The 20,532-nt window shown below is 39.7% G+C and overlaps 1 protein-coding gene across 2 annotated transcripts in view; it reads right to left on the bottom strand.

Moving 5' to 3' along the window:
- The window catches only part of SHROOM3 (shroom family member 3), a 199,288-nt gene that overhangs the window by 50,306 nt on the left and 128,450 nt on the right, over positions 1–20,532 (bottom strand). The window contains exons 1-2 of one of the 2 annotated variants that reach the window (XM_012446996.2): positions 19,906–20,023; positions 6,002–6,133 (exon numbers count right to left, since the gene is read on the bottom strand). In XM_012446996.2, coding sequence (XP_012302419.2) covers positions 6,002–6,133; positions 19,906–19,985 — 212 coding nt within the window. In that variant the 5' untranslated portion in view covers positions 19,986–20,023. Of the gene's footprint in view, positions 1–6,001; positions 6,134–19,905; positions 20,024–20,532 lie in introns of those variants that run through there. The other variant, XM_012446997.3, reaches the window with a different exon arrangement.

Here is a 20,532-nt window from a genome sequence, read left to right as displayed (position 1 = left end):
CGTGAAGTCAGGAGTTTGAGACCAGCCTGGCTAACATGGTGAAATTCTGTCTCTACTAAAAATGCAAAAATTAGCCAGGCATGGTGGTGGGCACCTGTAATCCCAGTTACTCTGGAGGCTGAGATAGGAGAATTGCTTGAACCCAGGAGGTGGAGGTTGCAGTCAGCGAAGATCACACCACTGCACTCCAGCCTGGACAACAAAGCGTGAAACTCCATCTCAAAAAAAAAAAAAAAAATAGGGGTTGATGCAAGGAGGAATAGGTGGAGCACAGAGGATTTTTAGGGCAGTGAAACTATTCTGTACGATACTATAATGGTGAGTACATGTCATTAGACATTTTTCCAAACCTACAAAATGCACAATACCAACAGTGAACCCTAATATAAACTATGGACTTTGGGTGATTATGATGTGTCAACATAGGTTTATCGGTTGTAACAAATGTACTACTCTGAGGGGGTTGCTGATAATGGAGGAGGTTATACATGTATGGGGGTGGGGACTATATGAGAAATCTCTGGACTTTCTGTTCAATTTCACTGTGAAACTAAAACTCTAAAAAATAAGTCAGTCTCTGTCTCTCTCTACACACACACACACGCACACACACACGCAGAGGATGTATAGGAAGGCATAAGTGGTTCAAATGTTTGTGACTCACTCTTCTCTAAAGGGTAAATCACTAGGAGTTCTTGCTCAAGATTTTCCATTTTTAAATGCCTAGGCATTTCAGCACTATTAAAATTCATGATGTATTCTTATATTTCTAGATCACATGTAAATAAATGTAGTGTCTTATTGGCCAAGTATGTGATAATACTTTATGGCTGGAATGTTTCCAGAGAATATGCTGAGACTAGAAGAACCATATTTGGAGTTAAAACTTGTGCTGGAATTTAAGGAAAAGAAGACTACACCTTCAGCAACTCTCCTCAAGAATGTAATTTTTCTCTAGCAGAGAAAGTCAGCTTACTGAGTGGCGTATCCTACTCTACGAAGGATAGGTATAAATTCAAGGGAGAAAGGAAGGAAATAGCTCCCATGCCAGCCAGATCAGGGAAACCAGACCCAGCACTCAATGGCATGCCATATGTCAAAGATTTACCCCCTACCCCGAATTTCTTCACTACCCTCTAAATAAAGAGTTCATACTAAAAAAAGCACTAGACAGCCTCATTGTAGATAATCCTGTATGACCCACTCTGCTTCCTTTTTAGAGCTAATACTTCCAGGGAAAATGGAACTCCATAAGGGCCATTTCGTTCACGATTTCTATGAAGGTAGTAAACATTAGGTAATCCTCCTTCCAACTGCTGAGAATTTTAGCAGTCTTTCATTGAAAGGATAATTCAAATCTAACTTAGGAACACACACATAAATCAAAGTAAATAAACTGATGGTTAACTGAAACACTATTGAGTGGAAAAAATGCCATCACTAACATATCTTAAAATATAGATGGTGTCTATAAATATGAAAGCTCTGTCACACATATCTCTAACCAGACCAGTGCAAGGGTATAGTAGGTTCCTTCCTGTAGCAAACCTAAGGTAGAAAGATCATGGGAGGCCTCTGTCAGGTGCTCTCCCAGAGAGGGTTCTGTCCCTTCGGAATTACCATTCCCAAGCTGCCTGGGGAATATAGGCAGTGGTATCACTCTCTAGGACAAGTTCTTCCACTGCTTTCTGGAAATATTCATTTTTATTACCTTTGCCATTGATGCTTCTAAAATAGCACTTTTAACGATGGGCAAGAAAACTTGGAATGAAGGTTTTTCAATCCTGCAACAATTCCAACTCACATAAAGACAGCCTTACTGTCAAGAGGGGTGCATCTTGAGTGGATCAAAGTTCTTACCATAGTCTGGCTACTTCTCCAGCCTCATTTTCTATCGCTCTCCTTCCTGCTCCCTGTACTTCTGCATAATAGTCTCCCTGCTGAAACTCAAACCCAGGAAATTTATTCCTATTTCAGGGTCTCAGAGTCTTTTTACTCACTGCTCGCTCCCATCACCCAGAATGCTCTTCACCTGGCTTACTCCCTCCTTTCATTCAGAGGACCTCCTAGACTAACTAAAGAGCATCTCTTCCCTCCTTTGTGCCTGTTACCCTGCTTTATTTTATTCACAGCACTTACCACTATTTGACATAATAATCATATCCCTTTGGTTATGTGAAAGAGACTTCAACTGCATCTATAATATTTAAAGAACTGAAATGCACATACATGTTTTTTAATTCTGTGGTAGATACGTGTATTCTTATAATATCATTCTATTTTGTGTTGTTTAAAAGTATTTTAAACACAGGCATCTACCAGGTATGGTGGCTCACACCTGTAATCCCAGCACTTTGGGAGGCTGAGGTGGGAGAATCACCTAAGCCCAGAAGGTAAAAGCTATAGTGAGCCTTGACTCCATCACTGCACCCCAGTCTGGGCAACACAGTGAGACCCCTCTCGAAAAAGTAAAAAGTGTTTTTAAAATATTTAAAACATAGAACACAAAATAAGTGTATGAAAATATTTTCTGAAGCGTGCTCACAGAACACCAATTCCTTAAACGATTAAATATGTTTGGAATATATTGAACTAAATAAGCTATACGGTTTTATTTACTACAAGATTTCTAGGTCTTTTAAAAACTATTGTTCTCCCAAGTCATTTTTCGTGTGTTGTTCTAAAAGAGAAATATATAATACTAATAGATGTTTTCTAAACTTACTTGATCCCAGAAACATTTTTTCTAAGGAGTATCTAGTGGATTGTTATTCCACAGAACAACTTTGGGAAACAAATATTGTGGGGTAGGGGGGTTTTTACATCTTGCTCACCATGTACTCCCAGTATGTAGAAAGCATCTGAGACATAGTAGGTGCTCATAGATTTGTTGAATGAATGAATCACTGATTTGATACTGCTATTCCAGCCCCTTGTCAGGGGGTAGACTACATAACTATTCAAGATCTCTTCTAAAGTACTTTAGTACTTCAGAACCACTGGGTGAGATTTCCATAGGGCAGCAAAAATAGAGTGTCAAGGGTCTGATGGAAAGTAGTTGATATACAATTTCAGTGAAATTCCAAACCCAACCTAGCTCACAGTTAAATTACACATCTTCAGTCTCTCCATACTTCTCTTTCTCTCTCTGTCTCATCTCACTCCCGTCCTTCCCTCATCCGCTCACCCCGTCATACACCTGCTTCTTAACAAGAAACAGATCCATAAATTTGGCCTGAGACTGGTTTCTGGAACTTAGATACTAAGGCTGTTAGAGATACCAGCCAACTGACGTGGCACACTGGACCACTAGATGCCACTGTGCTCCTCAGAAACACACCTGGAGTGCCTCTCCACCTGCAGCTGCCAAGATCAAACCCCACAGGCGGAACTCAGCATGGGGGTCAAGCCCTCTGCCAGAGCTGCAAGCCTCAGGCATGGAATGAACAGAGCACAGGGTAGTTTGTGCTGCGGCAGAAGAGAACGTACATGTCTGTAACGTTTTGGGTTGTTTGAACTTTCCTTTCTCCTTTTGTCCCCATGCAGTGCTTTTGTGCATACCTTGTGTCAAGAGGAACTATTTTGAGGTTTGAATCAGAGAGACAGAGTGGTAGATACAGCACAAAGGCAGATCCACCTGCCTAAGCCCCTCTGGAGACTGGGATGCAGAGGAGGAAGGAGGAGGTACGGAAGCACAGTCTTGAAAATATTGTACTTCTGGTGCTGACGGTTCCATTCCCCTGAGGCCTGTTGGAGCTCACCATAGTTACTGTAAGCAGTCATTCTAGGCACTGATTGCAGTACTTACTTCTGCTGAAGGGCCAGCCCTGTTTTTAACTCACAGTATGGTTATGGATTTAGGGCTTCGTAAGAAGGTTAGGAGTAAGGACACTCAAAGGACCCCACTGTTGGAGGATACTCTGATAATACATATACACCTACATTTATAAGTGTGTGCTGGCCATTCACCCTCCAGTTCAGTACCAGGTTTCACGGTGTCCTGAAGTCTTCAGCTTAATTATTATAATCAGTCATCATTCATTGAGTGCTTACTATATACTAAGAATTGCACATATGCTATTTTACATAATCCTCACAACAATCCAATGACATAGGTACTAGTTATTTTACAGAAAAGAAAGCCAAGATCAAAAGTTAAATGATTTGTTCAAGCTTACTCTGCAGGGGCAAGGGGAGATTTAAACATAGGTCTGACTTAAAGGCCCAGTCCCTTACCACTGTGCTATTCTTCCTTCATTGTTAGGCTCCGCATACCTTACCTTCTAAAGGCCCTCAACACCTCCACGCCTGTAAAGCAAAAGCAGTCTGCCTTTGTCAAGGGTCAGCGGACACTGCTAGGAAACCAGCTCTCTGAGAACAGATGGCTCAGATGGTGAGAATAATTTCTCTTAGGGTGATTGGGAGGGACACAGGCAAGGGAGAGTAGCATCTGCAACCAGGAGGGAACCAGGACATTATCTCTTCCTGTGGCCCGAAGCCTACCCTAATATGATGAGAGAGGTTTGTACTGTTCAATTCCATGAGCTACTGTTCATCAGTGAGAGGTCTAGGATTTGGCCCTTGACTTGACCAGACATGAGCATTAAGGGCTATGATTTAGTTCTGGCCTTGCCAAATGCATAGCCACCATCTGTTCACTAAATAAGTCCTTCCAGAAGCTTCCAGCCTCCCCTCTTCCCCCAACACACAGGGCACACACACTAACACTTGCATCTCCTTGGTACGTAAGGACTAAGTGACCCTCATTTTCCTGACCTTGCTACTATTAGCTCTATCTAAGCATTTCCCAAAAGTGATAAGCTACGGAGTCTGATTCCCTGGGACCAGAAGATAGATTCCAGTTTGTATGGGTTCCAAGTCTGAAGTGGAAGGGAGTCCTGGCTTAGTTCTCTCTCTAATGTGTGGTGGTAGTCAGGCTGCACCCCCTCCTTCTCTAATCTTGCTCCTAAACCACTTATAGGGGATCTCCTTCTTCTTGACCAAACCTTGACCCATACAACAGTGGCTAGAAAAGCAGAGGAAGTATAACCTACTGATCACATGCAGCAGCTTTGAAACCTAGCTTGGATTTGTCTTGACTTGGGTACTGATCAGTTGTTTGAGCTTGGACAAACTAATCTTTCCAAATTTAAATTTCCTTTTTTTTTTTTTTGAGATGGAGTCTTACTCTGTCACCCAGGCTGAAGTGCAGTGGCGCGATCTGAGTTCACTGCAATCTCCGCCTCCTGGGTTCAAGCAATTCTCCTGCCTCAGTCTCCCATATAGCTGGGATTATAGGCACATGCCACCATGCCAGCTAATTTTTGTATTTTTAGTAGAGATGGGGTTTCACTATGTTGGCCAGGCTTGTCTTGAACTCCTGACCTCAGGTGATCCACCCTCCTTGCTGGGGTTACAGGCATGAGCCACTGTGCCCAGCCTCAGGCTTCAATTTCCTATTCTGCAAAATGGAGTTAATACTCCATTCTGTTTTAAAGAATTCTATGAGCCACTACATGAGACAATGTATACACTGAGCAGTCCTCAGTACATTTGTTGTGTTGTTGGAGCTAAGATGGACAAGTTACCTTACTTGGAAGAGCAAAACGAAGTGGGGAGTTCAAACACATGAATAAAAATAGATACAGTTTTGACCAAAGCAGAAAGCACACTTTAGCACTGAAGGAAGAAAAATCTCCATTTTTCTAATATAGTGCTATCAGTGGAGAAGTGTCTGAGAATTGATGGACCCCATAAACATCTCAAATGGCCATCCAGTGCTTCAAATAATTCTGGTCTTCAAGTTGCTCTAGCCCAGCATATGAAGATAACTCATATACACGTTAGGCACTGTAAAGGGGATGAGGAAAGCAGTAAACAGAGATTTAATATTTAGTGTGAGTATAAGAAAAAATGTTCTCAAAACAGAAGAAAACATTCTTTTCTGGGAACATGACATTAGAAAGAAAGAAACCATTCAGTCTCAGCTATGGCCACTTACCTGGAATGGTAGCTTTGGTGCCAAGGAGGGCCAATCATGCCCTGAGATATCTGCATCATGCTGGCATCAGGTTGGTTCTCCCCAAATTTAGTTGTGTGCCACGAGTGAGGTCGGCCTGCAGGCTCACTGCGCCTGGGGAGACACAGGAGGGACCCCCACAACATTAGCCAAATTCTCAGCTGAGTCTCCTCACTGATGTGACTTGTGGATTTGCAAGCAGAGACTGCTGTATCTTCAGAGATTGAAAAGCAACCAAGTCAATACTGAGAAGAAGATTTTACTGCTTATTTTTCTGACTAATCATTGTCATTCTCTGCTTAACCTTTTTAAAATTTTACTTATTTTGACATAATTTCAGACTTGCATTAAAATGTTGCGAAATTAGTAAAAAGAATTCTCACATAACCTTCACCTAGACTTCCTACATGTTAACATTTTGTTGTAAAGCATATGGTCTTTTTATGCTTTATTAATGTAAAGCCTTGGTCTTTCTTGGTCCCTAGCCGTATATAAAAATGGGAGTCCTCAATTCCTTTCCATTTCCCAAGGGGTTTTGGATATATGGTAAAGCATTTTCTGGAGATTTTGAGGTCCTCTGTCATATCCGGTTGCTGGATAAATGATACTATTAATTTCTTGCTAAGAATTGCATAAGCATTAGCAGCAACCTCAGTGTGAACACTTCTCTAAGCTACATGGTCTAGAGAACAAAATGCTTTCTAAAATTTCCCATTTTGCAAGTCAATGACTTCAACTTTCAAGCATCCTGCCCTTACCACACAAGAATTGACAAAGACACAGGGAAAATGTGGGTGTCCTTCAGACTGTAACACTGAGGAATGAATGTCATAAGGAGGCTTACACTACTGTAGAAGGTCAGAGTCAGGAGAGAGTTGCTGTGCTTTATTTTTGGCAAAAAAAAAATCAGGTACTCTATCAGGCATTTCATGCTGAAAATTCTTGAACTGTAAGACTGTAGAGGGATTTTTTTGCAGTTTAGAAACCCTTTTATGGGATCCAGGAATCCATTTGGATATGGTGAACATAATAGCTGTAAGTTATTCCAACTCATTGTACTTGGCCTTGTAGCTAAAAATGTACCTATACTTTTTCTGTGAAAAAATAGTTTTTGTAATATAAATGCAAAATAATTCCCCTGAAACCAGTAAAATTTAATGTATTAGAACATCAGAATACTACTAGACCAGGTGTCAGGAGACCTGGGCTCTTGCCCTGACTTTGTTATTAACTTGCTGTCTGACCTTATGTAAGTTACTTCCCTTTCCTAAGCCTTTGCTCATCTAGAAAGTGAGAAGATTAATCAGAGGCTGGATTAACCTCATCTTAATCTAAAATAACTTTCAAAATATAGCAGGCACTGAAGAGCTTCCCAAAACAGATGATTAAACACACACACACACACACACACACACACACACACACACACACACACATTTTAACTCCCTAAAGAGAGATTAGGGTGATAGGAAAATGTTCTTCTGTGAAGCAAGGGAAACAGATACACAATTTTTTTTTCCCACATTCAGTCAAAGATGTATTGAATTGAAGGAGCCTACAGTCAGGTGCACTAATGATTGAGTTGCCAAATAGGCCAGGAAAAGTGAGAAAAATTCAACTCTCTCTCAAGAGGGGGAGAGAGGCTGGAATGTAGCTACAGGTATCAGCTCTGAGATAGACAAACCTGGGTTCTAATCCAGTTTTAAACTGAATATCACTAGTTTTAGCTTTTAGATCATAGGTAAATTTCTTAGTCACCCTGAGTTTCCTCATCTGTAAAAGGCAGATTACAATAGAACTTATTCACAGGGGTTTTGTGAGATTAAAAATGAGATAACACACCTGGCCCACAGTAAGAGCTCAATAAATGTTGTCTTATTATCATCATTCATTATTAATAAATTGACAAAGAGTAGAGAGAGTAAGGAGACAAGCCTTCAGAGATCTCTAAAAGGAAGGATGATAAATGATGCAGGAGACGGGAATGGGCAGGAACTACTGGTGCTGATGAGGCACCCAGCCCTGAGCTCCCCAGTGAGGTTGTGAGTCAATAATTATGGCAGAGCCTGGCCTGAGATTTACCATGGTCACAGCCTGTTCAACCCTGGCCAGGGTAGTGAGGAAGGGAGCCATCAGGGCAGTGGCTGTGACCTGAAATCACAGGGGTAAATACAGGCCAAAAAGAAACGGACCTTGCCCACGTGGAAACTATAAAGGAACGAAAGGGAGCAGTCACACAGCTTCGACTAAGGAGATGAAGTAGATGCAAAATCAAGACATCAACAGCAGAAGCCAGTATATGACAATTTGTTTGGGTCCTTGTCCCTATATGCATTCGTTTGTTCTCACACTGCTAATAAAGACATACCTGAGAGTGGGCAATTTATAAAAGAAAAAGGTTTAATGAACTTACAGTTCCACATGACTGGGGAGGCCTCACAATCATGGCAGAAGGCAAGGAGCAGCAAGTCATGTCTTACATGGATGGCAACAGGTAAAGAGAGAGTGAGCTTGTGCAGGGGAACTCCTCTTTTTAAAACCTAGATCTCATGAGACTTATTCACTATCATGAGAACAGCATGGGAAAGACTTGCCCCCATGATTCAATTACCTTCCACCAGGTCCTTCCTACAGCATGTGGGAATTCAAGATGAAATTTGGGTGGGGACACAGCCAAACTGTATCACCATACCTCTCTAATCCTTATTAATAGGTCCCATGTAACCACTAAACCTTCAAGTTCAGCTCTACTCTAAAGTGTTTTTATTTTATTTATTATTTATTTATTTTGAGACGGAGTCTTGCTCTGTTGCCCAGGCTGAAGTGCAGTGGCAAGATCTTGGCTCACTGCAACCTCTGCCTCCCGGGTTCCAGTGATTCTCCTACCTCAACCTCTTGAGTAGGAGGCTGGGACTACAGGCACACGCCACCATGACCGGCTAATTTTTTTTTTATTTCTTTGGTAGAGACAGGGTTTCACTATGTCAGCCAGGCTGGTCTTGAACTCCTACCCTCAAGTGATCCACCTGCCTTGGCCTTCTAAAGTTGAATCAACCTTTTTCTCAGTGCAGGCAAGCAGGGATCCTGAGAGTTAATGGCTCAGCATCTTAGTAGTTGAGCATTCTTGCTGCTAGTCTTTCTCTGATTTTGGACACCAAAGTCCCCAGAAACTAGGCTGCTGCATCTTCAACAAGTTCCTTGAAGGTAGGTTGCCTCACTGATTTGGATTCCTCATTTATCATCTTGTTCCATCCAGTCATTAGAAATCCTAGTGCTCTAAACCCTTCAGGGGCTGGCCCAAATCACACAGTCACTAAGTCTGGGAGTAAGGGTTTAAACCCAGTTACATATGACTTCAGGTACTCAACAAATGCCACTGCTTAATCATATAGCAAAAGCCCAGTCTCGATAAAAAAATAAAGTCTTTTTTGTATGAGATACCAAGAGGTATTTCATGTATGTATCATTTTAGACCCCAATGGGCCCAAAATACATTAGGAGAAAGAAGAGAAGAACAAACTGTCATCTTCCTACTGCTCATTCCCATTACCTAGTGAAGGGAGTTGGCAGAGTCCCTCACAGTAGTAGAAATTAGCCCTGGGACTAGGTGTTGGCCTTGAGAAGCCAATGGACACCAATGAACTGTGACCTCAGACCAGCACCATGTGACGTTAAGAGTGGCTCTTCAGTGGCTTCATCACCCAATAGTATCTGTCCATGCCTCACTAAAAACATTGATGCCGAGCTTTTCCCACTTAAGAGAAATAGAAAATGATAAATTCCACAGGCTCCACAGAAAAAAGGATGCTTTTTCCTGTCAAGGAGATGAGGTGTGAGACAATGTTCACTGATAACTTCAAGGGTTCCAGAGAAGCCTTCTAGTTTGCTTGTGCCTATAAGCCAAACTACTTGGGAGGCTGAGGCAGGAGGCTCAATTTTTTTTTTATTTATTAGCTGGGTGTGGTGGCATCCACTTGTAGTCCCTGTTACTCAGAGGCTGAAGCAGGAGAATCACTTGAACCCAGGGATTTGAGGCTGTAGTGAGCAATGACTGTGCACCACTGCACTCCAGCCTCCAGAGAGATGGTCTCTTTATTATTATTATTATTATTTTAAATGGAGGGGATGGAAGAGGAGAGAGGGAAGAGGAAATGAGAAGGATGCTGATGGCTCACTCTGGGGCATGCATGAGTGCCTGTGAGGCTTCCCGTGGAGAGGTATAGCAGGGAGAGGGACTAGAGGACTGAGGGCTGGGCTGCATATAGAAATTTACAAGTCACAAAACACAGGGCCTTTGAGTTATTTGAGGAGAATGAATAGAGAGACAAAGGAAATAAATTAAAGATGAGTTTCTGAGAACGATCAAAATTTAAGGGAGAGGGAGCCTGGGAAAAAAGCCCAAGAGGAGCTTCCAGAGAAGAAGGAGGAAAACTAGTTAAGTATGGGCGTCTCACAGATTTCTAGCAGGGAGAGTAAGGAGGAGGAGGAAACTGTAAACCACTGCGATGCTATCAACAGGTTAGTGTGATGAGGCAGATGCATGGCCACTGGACTTGGCAACCAGCAAGTCCTTGCAATGGCATGACTTGGGGTGGGGTTAAAGGGGAACGAGGGGTAAGGTAGAGGCAGTACGGGCAGATGATTCCTTCAAAAACTTGTTTCTAAAGAAAAGAAGAAGGTGGTGGCTAGAAGACTGGAGGGAGTCAGGGAGTTAAAAGGTTTTGTTCCTGCTGTTTTTGTTTTAAATAATGAGAAGTTTAAGCAAGTGTCTATAAGGTAGAGAGTGTGCACATGCCCATCTGAAGACACAGAACACAGGAGGATGACTCCTTAAAGACTCAGGAGGAGGTAGAAAGGGATGGGATTCAAGCGCTCAGGCGAAGGGTGAGCTTATGGAAGAGGAAAGCCAGTGACATTGAGATAGAAGAAAGGCGGATGCTGGCAAATGTGAAAGCAAGTAGGTAGCATGAAAGTTGAGGGGATCTCGCCCCCAGTGTCCTCTGTTTTCATGATGAAGCCTCACCTGGAAGAGGGAGAAGTGAGGGAGGTGATACGAGGGGTCGGGCTCCCAGGATATTGTACACGAGGACTAGAAGAGTTGAAACTCATAAAAATATTTAATTACCCTTATCTCATCACTATACATTATTTATATTGAAACATCGTTATGTACCCCATAAATATGCACAATTAAGTGTCCATTTAAGAAAATTAAAAATTAAACGAATTTTAAAGAGATATTTGAAAGAAATAATGACTAAGATATTGTCTCTGCCTTTAAGGAGCTTACATTCTGCAGGAAAGACCAAATGAAATAATTCCTACAGTATAGATAAAATAAGTGCCTTAGAAAGTAGGCCCAATACTTGCAATACTAAGACAGCAAACTCAACTTGGGGAGCTTTTTCTTTGGAGGAGGTTGGAGAGGTAACTATTTATTTTCCCTGGGTAGAATATCAGCTTTCATCACAGTTATAATAGCTTAAGAACAAGATGATTTTGGGAAAAAAAAAAAAAAAAAAAAGCAAATCAAAAGGCCCTGAGAGAAACAAAAATATGAAACAAACAAACAAAAATACACTTCCTCTTAGATGCAGAACATATGTTGGGAGAGGGCTTCAGAGATAAATCTTTGTTTTGTAAGATTCTTCCATACCATGCAGATAGGAGTTAAGTCATGAAATAAGGGAAGAAGTGAAAAGGATGACCAAAAATAGCCCACCAGTGTGTATCAGTACAACCTGAATGAAGGCCAGTTTGGCAACATCTAGCACATGATTTTTAAAATAACGTATCCATCAAAAGATTGGAAGACAACCTAAATGCCCATTAGCAGCAGACAAGGTAACTCAGTGTGGTGCATCCATATGATGGCTGTTAAAAAGGATGAAGTAACTCTATACATACTGATATGGAATATCTCCAAATACATTAAGTTACGCTAGTAAGGTGCAGAATTACATGTACCGTCTGCTACAGTATGTAGGGAAAAACATAATCATATATATGTATATTAATGTAAAGAGTATTTTGGAAGGACACTTAAGAAACCAGACACAATGACTGCCTCTGGGGAGGAAAATTTATTTTCACTGTGTTTCATTTTGTAACTTTCCAAATTTTATACCATGTGCATGTATTACCTATTGAAAAGCAAAGTATTTTTTAAATAATCTCTCACTTTGAAAATATAATTCACTGTAGCTTGAGATAACCAAAAAAAAGTTTTTTTAAAACAAGTTAAACAGCTATTTACTGACTTTTTCAGTGATGCAAAACATTTAATAAGCATTCCTAAAGAGCACAGCATGCTAATTTTACATTTTGGATCACTTTGATCTTTAAGCTCATAAAGAAATATTTTCCTAAAGTTACATCATATCACGAGCATATCAGTAAGTTGGAAGATGGTTTAATTTTAAAATTTAGCTAACTAAGTTTTGTGTGTGGGTGTAATTCAAACAAAGCCCTTTTGTTGCGTTCCTAACCACAAACAAGGAAGTTTAACTGCGTGGGATGGGTAGGCTGATGAAACTGGAATTCGAAAGTGACTTGATGACCTTAGATGATTTTGCCCTAACACAGACAGATTCTGGAATGCAAAACAAGTTTCTGAGAAATCTGCAGTTAAGTTCAGTATTTTAAAGCAGTATTCACTGATCACCTACTATGTGCCTTTGACCTTGCTAAATTATAGTTGGAGCTCTGCAAAATCATGGGAGGCCTTGAAGAGTTTATAATCTTATTGGGGAGGCTCAGATGCAAGAAAAACTATTAAACAAAGTCACAGCGTCAATCATTCACTCAAAAAATATTTGAGTGCCTACTGAGTGCCAACCACCATTCTAGGCACTTGACAAGTATTTTCTCACTTAGCCTTTATATTATCTTTATGATACAGGGCTATTAATGAGGAAAGTGAGGTAAATACAGAATAAACAATGTGTTTACTATCACAAAGGTAGTGAGCAGCACAGCTGATACTAAACTACCAAACCCAGACATCTGTCTTCAGAGCCCATGCTCTTAATTTGCAAGTAACGAGCACTATGCAATGAAGTGGAACAGGCAGAGTAGGGAGAAAGGCAGTAAGCAAGTAAGCAAATAAAACAAGATATTCTCATATACTTATAGGGGTTCTGAAGGAAATAAAACTGGGTAATGTGAGAGTGTGATGGAAAGTCCCTGTTTAAGTCTGAGACAGCCTCTATGAGTGAGTGGCATTCAAACCAAGACCTAAATAAGAAATAGTTAACCATGCAAAGAGCTGGGGGAAAAATATTTAGCTCCAAAGGAAAAATGAATGCAAAATCCTTAAGGGGAGGAATGAGTTTGGGGTTTTCAAAGAATACAACAGAGCATAGCTAGAGCCTTGTGAATGAAGAGCAGATGGTTTAAAATTCAGATCATATTGGGGCACCAAGGCTGTAGAGGCATTTTGGATACAAGCACCAAAAGCTCACATGAATGGGGTCTGAAGTCAGCCAGAAAGCTTAGTAGTACAGTGGGACTTCAGATGACCTTGAAGGATTGGTATGCTTTGGATAGACGAAGAAAGTGACAACTATAGATTGGAAAATAAATAATCTAAGAACCAGAGTTAATTTTTTTGTTGATGCTGTTCTCTGACAAACTGTTATGACAGAAGCTGCATGGGCCCTTCTGGGTGCACTGTTATGAAACTCTGCCAGTTACCAACTGGACATGAGTCAAGTGTAAGAATACAAAATGTACTCAGACTACCAGTACCACAAAATAAAAGTTACCATATTTCTTAAATCCCTTACTAACTCATCAACCTGTCCACCCATTATTGTTTAGTGCACAATACTGTAAGACAAAGTCCGTCATAACAAGGTTCTAATCGAACACCCCCATGCTCCCCCCAAAAGAAACAAACACCAATATATTCTGCTAATTAGGTCTATTAAATTAACATTTCAAAGATTTGAATGGTAGCTCTTCATCATATTGAACACTATGCTTAGCTGGGATAAAGCATTTTTTTTTTTTTAACTTTTAGGTTCGTGGGTACATATGCAGGTTTGTTATATAGGTGAACTTGTGACATGGGGTGGGAGGTGTTATATAGATTATTTCATCACCCAGGTACTAAGCCTAGTACCCAATAGTTATTTTTTTCTGGTCCTCTCCCTCCTCCCACCCTTCACCCTCAAGGAGGCCCCAGTGTGCATTGTTCCCTTCTATATGTCCATGTATTCTCATCATTTAGCTCCCACTTATAAGAACAAGCAGTATTTGGTTTTCTGTTCCTGTGTTAGTTTGCTAAAAAATAATGTCCTCCAGCTCCATCCATGTTCCTGCAAAAGACATGATCTCATTCTTTTTCATGGCTGCATAGTATTCTGTGGTGTATAGCTGCCACATTTTCTTTATCCAATCTGTCATTGATGGCTTTTAGAATGATTCCATGTCTTTGCTATTGTGAATAGTAAAGCATTGTTTTTAAAGCTTCTTTTTACACGCCACTGCTATTTTTCCCCGTTTTTCCTCATCTATTTTTAAATTTATGAAATCTTTTTTTGAGACAGGGTCTCACTTTGTCACCCAAGCTGGAGTGCAGTGGCATGATCATCGCTTACTGTAGCCTTGAACTCCTGGGTTCAAACACCTCAGCCTCCTGAGTAGCCAGGACTATAGCAGGTACCCCCATGCCTAGCTTATGAAACATTTTAAACATATATAAATGTATCTGGATTAATATAAATAATCATATATGCATCATCAAAATGTATAAGATTTATAAAGTCTTCCTATTTTCCCCATATTTACGTCTGATATTCCTCCTCCACTACCCCCATTTCTCTTGCCCCTACAAGCTAACCACTGTAGTTAATTTCTTAAGTATCCTTTCCAGTGTTCTGTTATGCAAATACAGGCAAACATGAACATATACTCTTATTTCATTCCTCACCCCAAAGGAACTTCATGTCACGTTCCAGCCCTTGCTTTTTGTATTCAACAATACATACATACTCAGCTGGGCATGGTGGCTCACGCCTGTAGTCCCAGCTACTTGAATGTCTGAGGTAGTAGGACTGCTTAATCCCAGGAGTTTGAGATCAGCCTGGGCAAAACTGAGAACCCCTTCTCAAAAAAAAAACAACAAACATATTGAAGATCATTCTATATTAGTATTTACAGAGCTTCCTCATACCTTTATTTCCTTTTAGCAACCTAGTACTCCACTGTATGCATATATCATATTTGTTTAACCAGATCCCTTTTGTAAACACTTTTGATGTTTAGTCTTTTGCTATTAAAAATAATGCTACAACGAATAACCATGTCCATATGATGTTTTCTATGTATGTTGAAATGTCTGCAGAAATTCTTAGAAATGGAATTGCTGGCTCAAAGGGCAAATGCACTTGCAATTTTGATTATTACTGCTAAATTACTCCCTTTCACATTTTAAAGAGGAAACAAACTCAGTATGAACAATTAAATGTCACTGTAGAAATAATTTGGGGAGAAATCATATTTTCTTTAGTATAGAATGATAGATGATGCATATTTGAAAAATATGCCTTTTTAGGCATTTCCTGTTTATAGAAAAATGATAGGCCCCAAATACTAAAGACAAAAAACATATAGCAATGGAAAACTGGGACCAAGTCAAACAACACTGAGCTGTATTCATAACATTGTTTCATTCACAGATCCAGATGGTGTTGAGATGTTTATAATATGTTCACAGGACACAGAAAAGCTCTCAAGAAGTTTTAAAAGAGTTGAAACAAACAAAAGTTTTTCAAAACATGAAAAAAGGTGGCCATTGTCCTTCAACGCTTCATTGGCAAAGACATTAGTTTTGAGAAATCCCTTAACCCTCGACAGCATCCCTAACGCCTTGTTTCTCTAATTACTTCCAGGTTCCTCAAGGCTATATCCCTCAGACCTTTTGGATTAAAAAAAAAAAAAAACTAAAAAACACTTTCCCAAGCCTTTTCATAATTGCCTCATTAATATCTGTGTCTTTAAAAAGTGGTTCAGTAGGTAGAAAGGTATGCATTAGGTAATAGCATTTCATAGCAACACACAGTCCCTTCTGGAAAGAAAAGTTCTTTTTAAATGTCACATCCTGATCTTACGTCCTGGGGACTTTTGGCTTTGACAACTGAATAACAAGTAAATATGAAGTCTGCTGACATGCAGACATAAGACTGTAACACCAAAACTGGCATAAAAGATACAGCCCCTTTTCTTGTCTCATACTTTACCCCATTCCACTGTGCTTGTCCCAACATCTCCTTCACTACTAGTTATCTCCTCCCCATCCTCCATTCCAAAACAATTTTTGAAGATTAAATTTTATTGATTACTGCATAAAAACACTACCATGAAAGAAAGGTACTAGCAACAGGGGTGGATGCTTTTCATTCAATCGCCAGGGGTAATAAGTTGAAATGTTCTTTTCCCCAGTATTCCCCTACATGTCAACATTTGCATAAAAATCAAGCAGAATTTGATGCAAACAATGTAATATCTATGATGTGTAGTAGCATTAGTCTTTGCCTTTTAATAACTTACAAACCCAATTACAAAAGAATAGCACAGCATAAATAATTTCTGTTTCTCAAGTCTCATTTGGAATTAGGCATTTTATTTGTTAGAGGAAGGAAGGATAGTTTCTACCCATTTCTTCAGATATCAGACATTATGATTTTAGAATTTTCTTCCATACTGTTTCTCTTTGCCATAGCATATGTTGCTAAAACTTAGGAGAAATCACTTCCATGGTGGTATGTTATTTTTTACGGACGGGCACATGCAAACACCCTCAAGACCGTCATGGATCTCAGAAAGGCTCAGATAGCTGCAGAGAGCTAGAAATATTGTGTGTGCCCCTGAATTACTATTGCTTTTTACTTTACAGAGAAGATGTCTGGGGGCTTTCTCAGAGGACTCCTGCTGGCAGACAATGAGGAGCAGGTCAGCAGGGTGCAGTAAAAGGTATAGAGCTTCCCCCCTCTATCCAGCAGATGGTGAGGCTGAGCACCGGGAGAAGGCTATCGCTACAGCAGGAAATCTTCTTCCTCAATAAGAACTCAAACAAGATTGCCCTTTGAGAGTTTAAAGGAGTCCAGATACCAACCAATATATTTCAAAATTAAGCTAATTTGGGTTGGTTCCAGGTCAAATTAGCTTAATTTTGAAATATATTGTTCTCACTCATAGGCGGGTGTTGAACAATGAGAACACATGGACACAGGGAGGGGAGCACTACACAATGGGGTCTGTTGGGGGGAAATAGGGGAGGGACAGCGGAGGGTGGGGAGTTGGGGAGAGCTAGCATGGGGAGAAATGCCACATATAGGTGATGGGGAGGAAGGCAGCAAATCACACTGTCACGTATGCACCTATGCAACAATCTTACATGTTCTTCACATGTACCCCAAAACCTAAAATGCAATAAAAAAATCTAAAAAAAAATTAAGCTAATTAATTTTCATACAATGCCAAAGAATAAATTAAATTGCACTTGTCATAACAAATGAAGAAAGGGTTGTGTTTTTTGCATTTGTGTGTGAAGAAGAAGTCTTGACTTTTGGCGGGGATTTCTTCGAAACACCACTCCATCAAACAAAAACAAATCCCTCCCAAACCTCTAAGACCAAACAAACTGAATTCTCTTTTGAAGTAAGTCTGGTGCCTTGTGTTATGTTTTTCATCTCTCTATTTCACTATTTTCCTCTTCCTTTAAAGGAAAAGGCAACAAGTAATAAAGTCAATAAGAAGAAAAAGGAAAGGGCAGAAGGCATTAATTTTGGTTAAAAATGTTAAATAATGATCAAAAGAATCTATATTTTCCAATCATACTGGAAAAGAAACTTCATTAAAATAAAGTTTCCAAATGTTACTGGAACCTAAATAAAATAAATAGTGAAGGTTTTACAGCAGAGCAGCTGAAAATGTAAAAAGACTTTAACACTTGCTCCAGCTCAATTCCTACCTACCAATATTTCCACAATAAATTTTACAACAGAGAAGAGTTTAACTACCACCACTCACACACTGACACTTGGGGAGAATAAAAGTCAGAAGAATGCTCTCTCACTTTCAGATGAAAGAATGCCAAATAAAACTGGAAAAACCAGTCCTGTAATCTCTCTATATATATATGAGCAAATTTTATAATATAAGCAGCTCATATTGTCTTTTTTATCTTTTACATGGTGTAATAATAAAATGAATGCCTACAATAATAAAATTAATACTCAAGTCAGCTAGGGATCTAGAACATTACCATGACTGTTGAATCCATCTGTTTTTTTCCATGTCCTATTTTAAGTAAAGGCCTAGAAGCAAGCGCTGGCATTTAGCATAATTCTGGAGGAAAATTTCACATCAAGATTATATATGGATAAAAGCTGAATTTAAATTATAAGAGAAAATATAATGAAGTATTTAAATCTTCAGTTGTGATGGAGTTAAATAATGTACAACTGACAATCCCAATCAATACTCTTTTCATATATGACTATAATCTCAAAGTTGAATGAGAAGACTATACCTTTTCTTTGAAATTTAGAATATACACATAGGTTCCTTTTGTCTTTTTTAAAAAAATAGACTTTTTTTTGAGCAATTTTAGGTTCACATCAAAGCTGAATGGAAGGTACAGATATTTCCCATACCCCCCACCCCACACATGCATGCTGGACATGGCCGAGGAAAGACTCTCTGTGCTTGAGGAGATCTCAATAAAAACCTCCAAAACTGAAAGGCAATGAGAAAAAAAAGACCAAGAAAGTTCCCAAATAGAATATCCAGGAACTGAGAGACAACTACGAAAGGTGAAACATACATGTAATAGGAATACCAGAATGAAAAGAGGGAAAGGAAGAAAAGAAATTCTTGAAACAATAATGACTGAGAATCTCCCCAAATTAATGTCAGACACCAAATCACAGATCCAGGAAGCTCCAAGAACACCAAGCAAGATGAATAACAGAAAAACTATACCTAGATATCTCAGTTTCAAACTACAGAAAACCAAAGATAAAGCCAAAAAGCCTGAAAGAAGCCAGATGGGAAAAACACCTCACCTATAAGGGAGCAAAGATGAGAATTAATCTGACTTCTCCTCAGAAAGCATACAAGCAAGAAGAGAGTGGAGTAAAAGATTCAAAGTGTTGAAAGGAAAAAAGAAAAACACCAACATAGATTCTGGATCCTGTGAAATTATTCTTCAAAAGTAAAAGAAATAAAGACTTTCTCAGGTAAACAAAAATTGAGGGAATTTGCTGCCAATAGACTTGCCTTGCAAGAAATATTAAAAGTTCTTTAGAGAAAAGGAAAATGATATAGATCAGAAACGCAGATCTACGTAAAAAAAGGAAGAGCATCAGAGAAGGAATAAGTGAAGGTCAAATAAAATAAAAACTTCCCTTTCTTTATACAAATGTTGGCAATGAGAACAGAGAACTTGGCTGCTAGTACATAGGCACATAACCATTCCCATAAGAAACAGCAGTGGTTACTCCAAAATTCCCCAGGGAAATGAGGAAGCAAAGGCATGAAGTACACAGCACAAAGCATTTGTTAACTTGAATGGGATAAAAAGCCAGTCCAGATATACACATCATAAAACATAGGGCGACTGTATTTATATATAGGAGAGAGAATGAGACTTGCCGATCAGAAATATTAATAGTACACCAAATCATGTGAGACACTCAAATAATAAGAATGTTCATAACAATTTAGAGAAACAGGCTTAAACTTAACAGGTGGTTGATTATTTTTCTTTATAAACAGATATAGCACAACATCAAAAAGACAGACTGTTAAAGGCTCATCAGTGGAGAATCCTGCAACAAACGATTCTGAATCGCATTCTAACATACTACTGAACATACCTTGCAGCAAATAGAAACATCCCAGATAACAACCCTCTGGCCCATTGGATGTCATATTCAGGCATGGAATAAAAAGCCATTCTGCCCTGCTACTGCTCTTTCTGCTCCTCCCAGCATGGTAAAAGCCTCCCAACAACTACATGTGCCTCCAGCTGGATGGCCTGAACCGCCTTGAACTTGCCCAGCTCAGTGCAAGTGGGAGGGACTCTCCATGCCAGTCCCCTCTGTAAATTGGCCAATTGAAATGTAATTCCTGCTCTGTAAGAGGGAAGAAGAGAAAGTGACCCTTAATGACTCCCTAAGAAGAGCTGGCATCTTGGACAATAGCCTATAGCTTAAAAATGCCGGAATTCTCTTTTGAGGGCAAGAGGAGGTGGGAAGCAAGGAAAATTATCTGATGATAGACTGTATCAAACTGAAATCAGGAAGTCTCCTTAAATGATCTTCTCTGCTAAACACATGCCCTCCTCCACAAGTAAAAATGCCACTATCTTATAAAAGTGCTAATTGCTTTAAGCCTCCCATAGTTAGGGAGTCGACTGAAGCAGTGGTTCTATAACAACATCTTACTGCATCTTCCTAAGGTGTACTGTCTGGAGAACACTAAGTCAGCAGCACAAGGACAGA

The sequence above is a fragment of the Aotus nancymaae genome, unplaced genomic scaffold (assembly GCF_030222135.1).
Source record: "Aotus nancymaae isolate 86718 unplaced genomic scaffold, 86718_ANA_hifiasm-v0.15.2.pri h1tg000006l, whole genome shotgun sequence".
Lineage (NCBI taxonomy): Eukaryota > Metazoa > Chordata > Mammalia > Primates > Aotidae > Aotus > Aotus nancymaae.
Note: the sequence above shows the minus strand (reverse complement) of the source record. Positions and strands in the feature narration are given on the sequence as shown.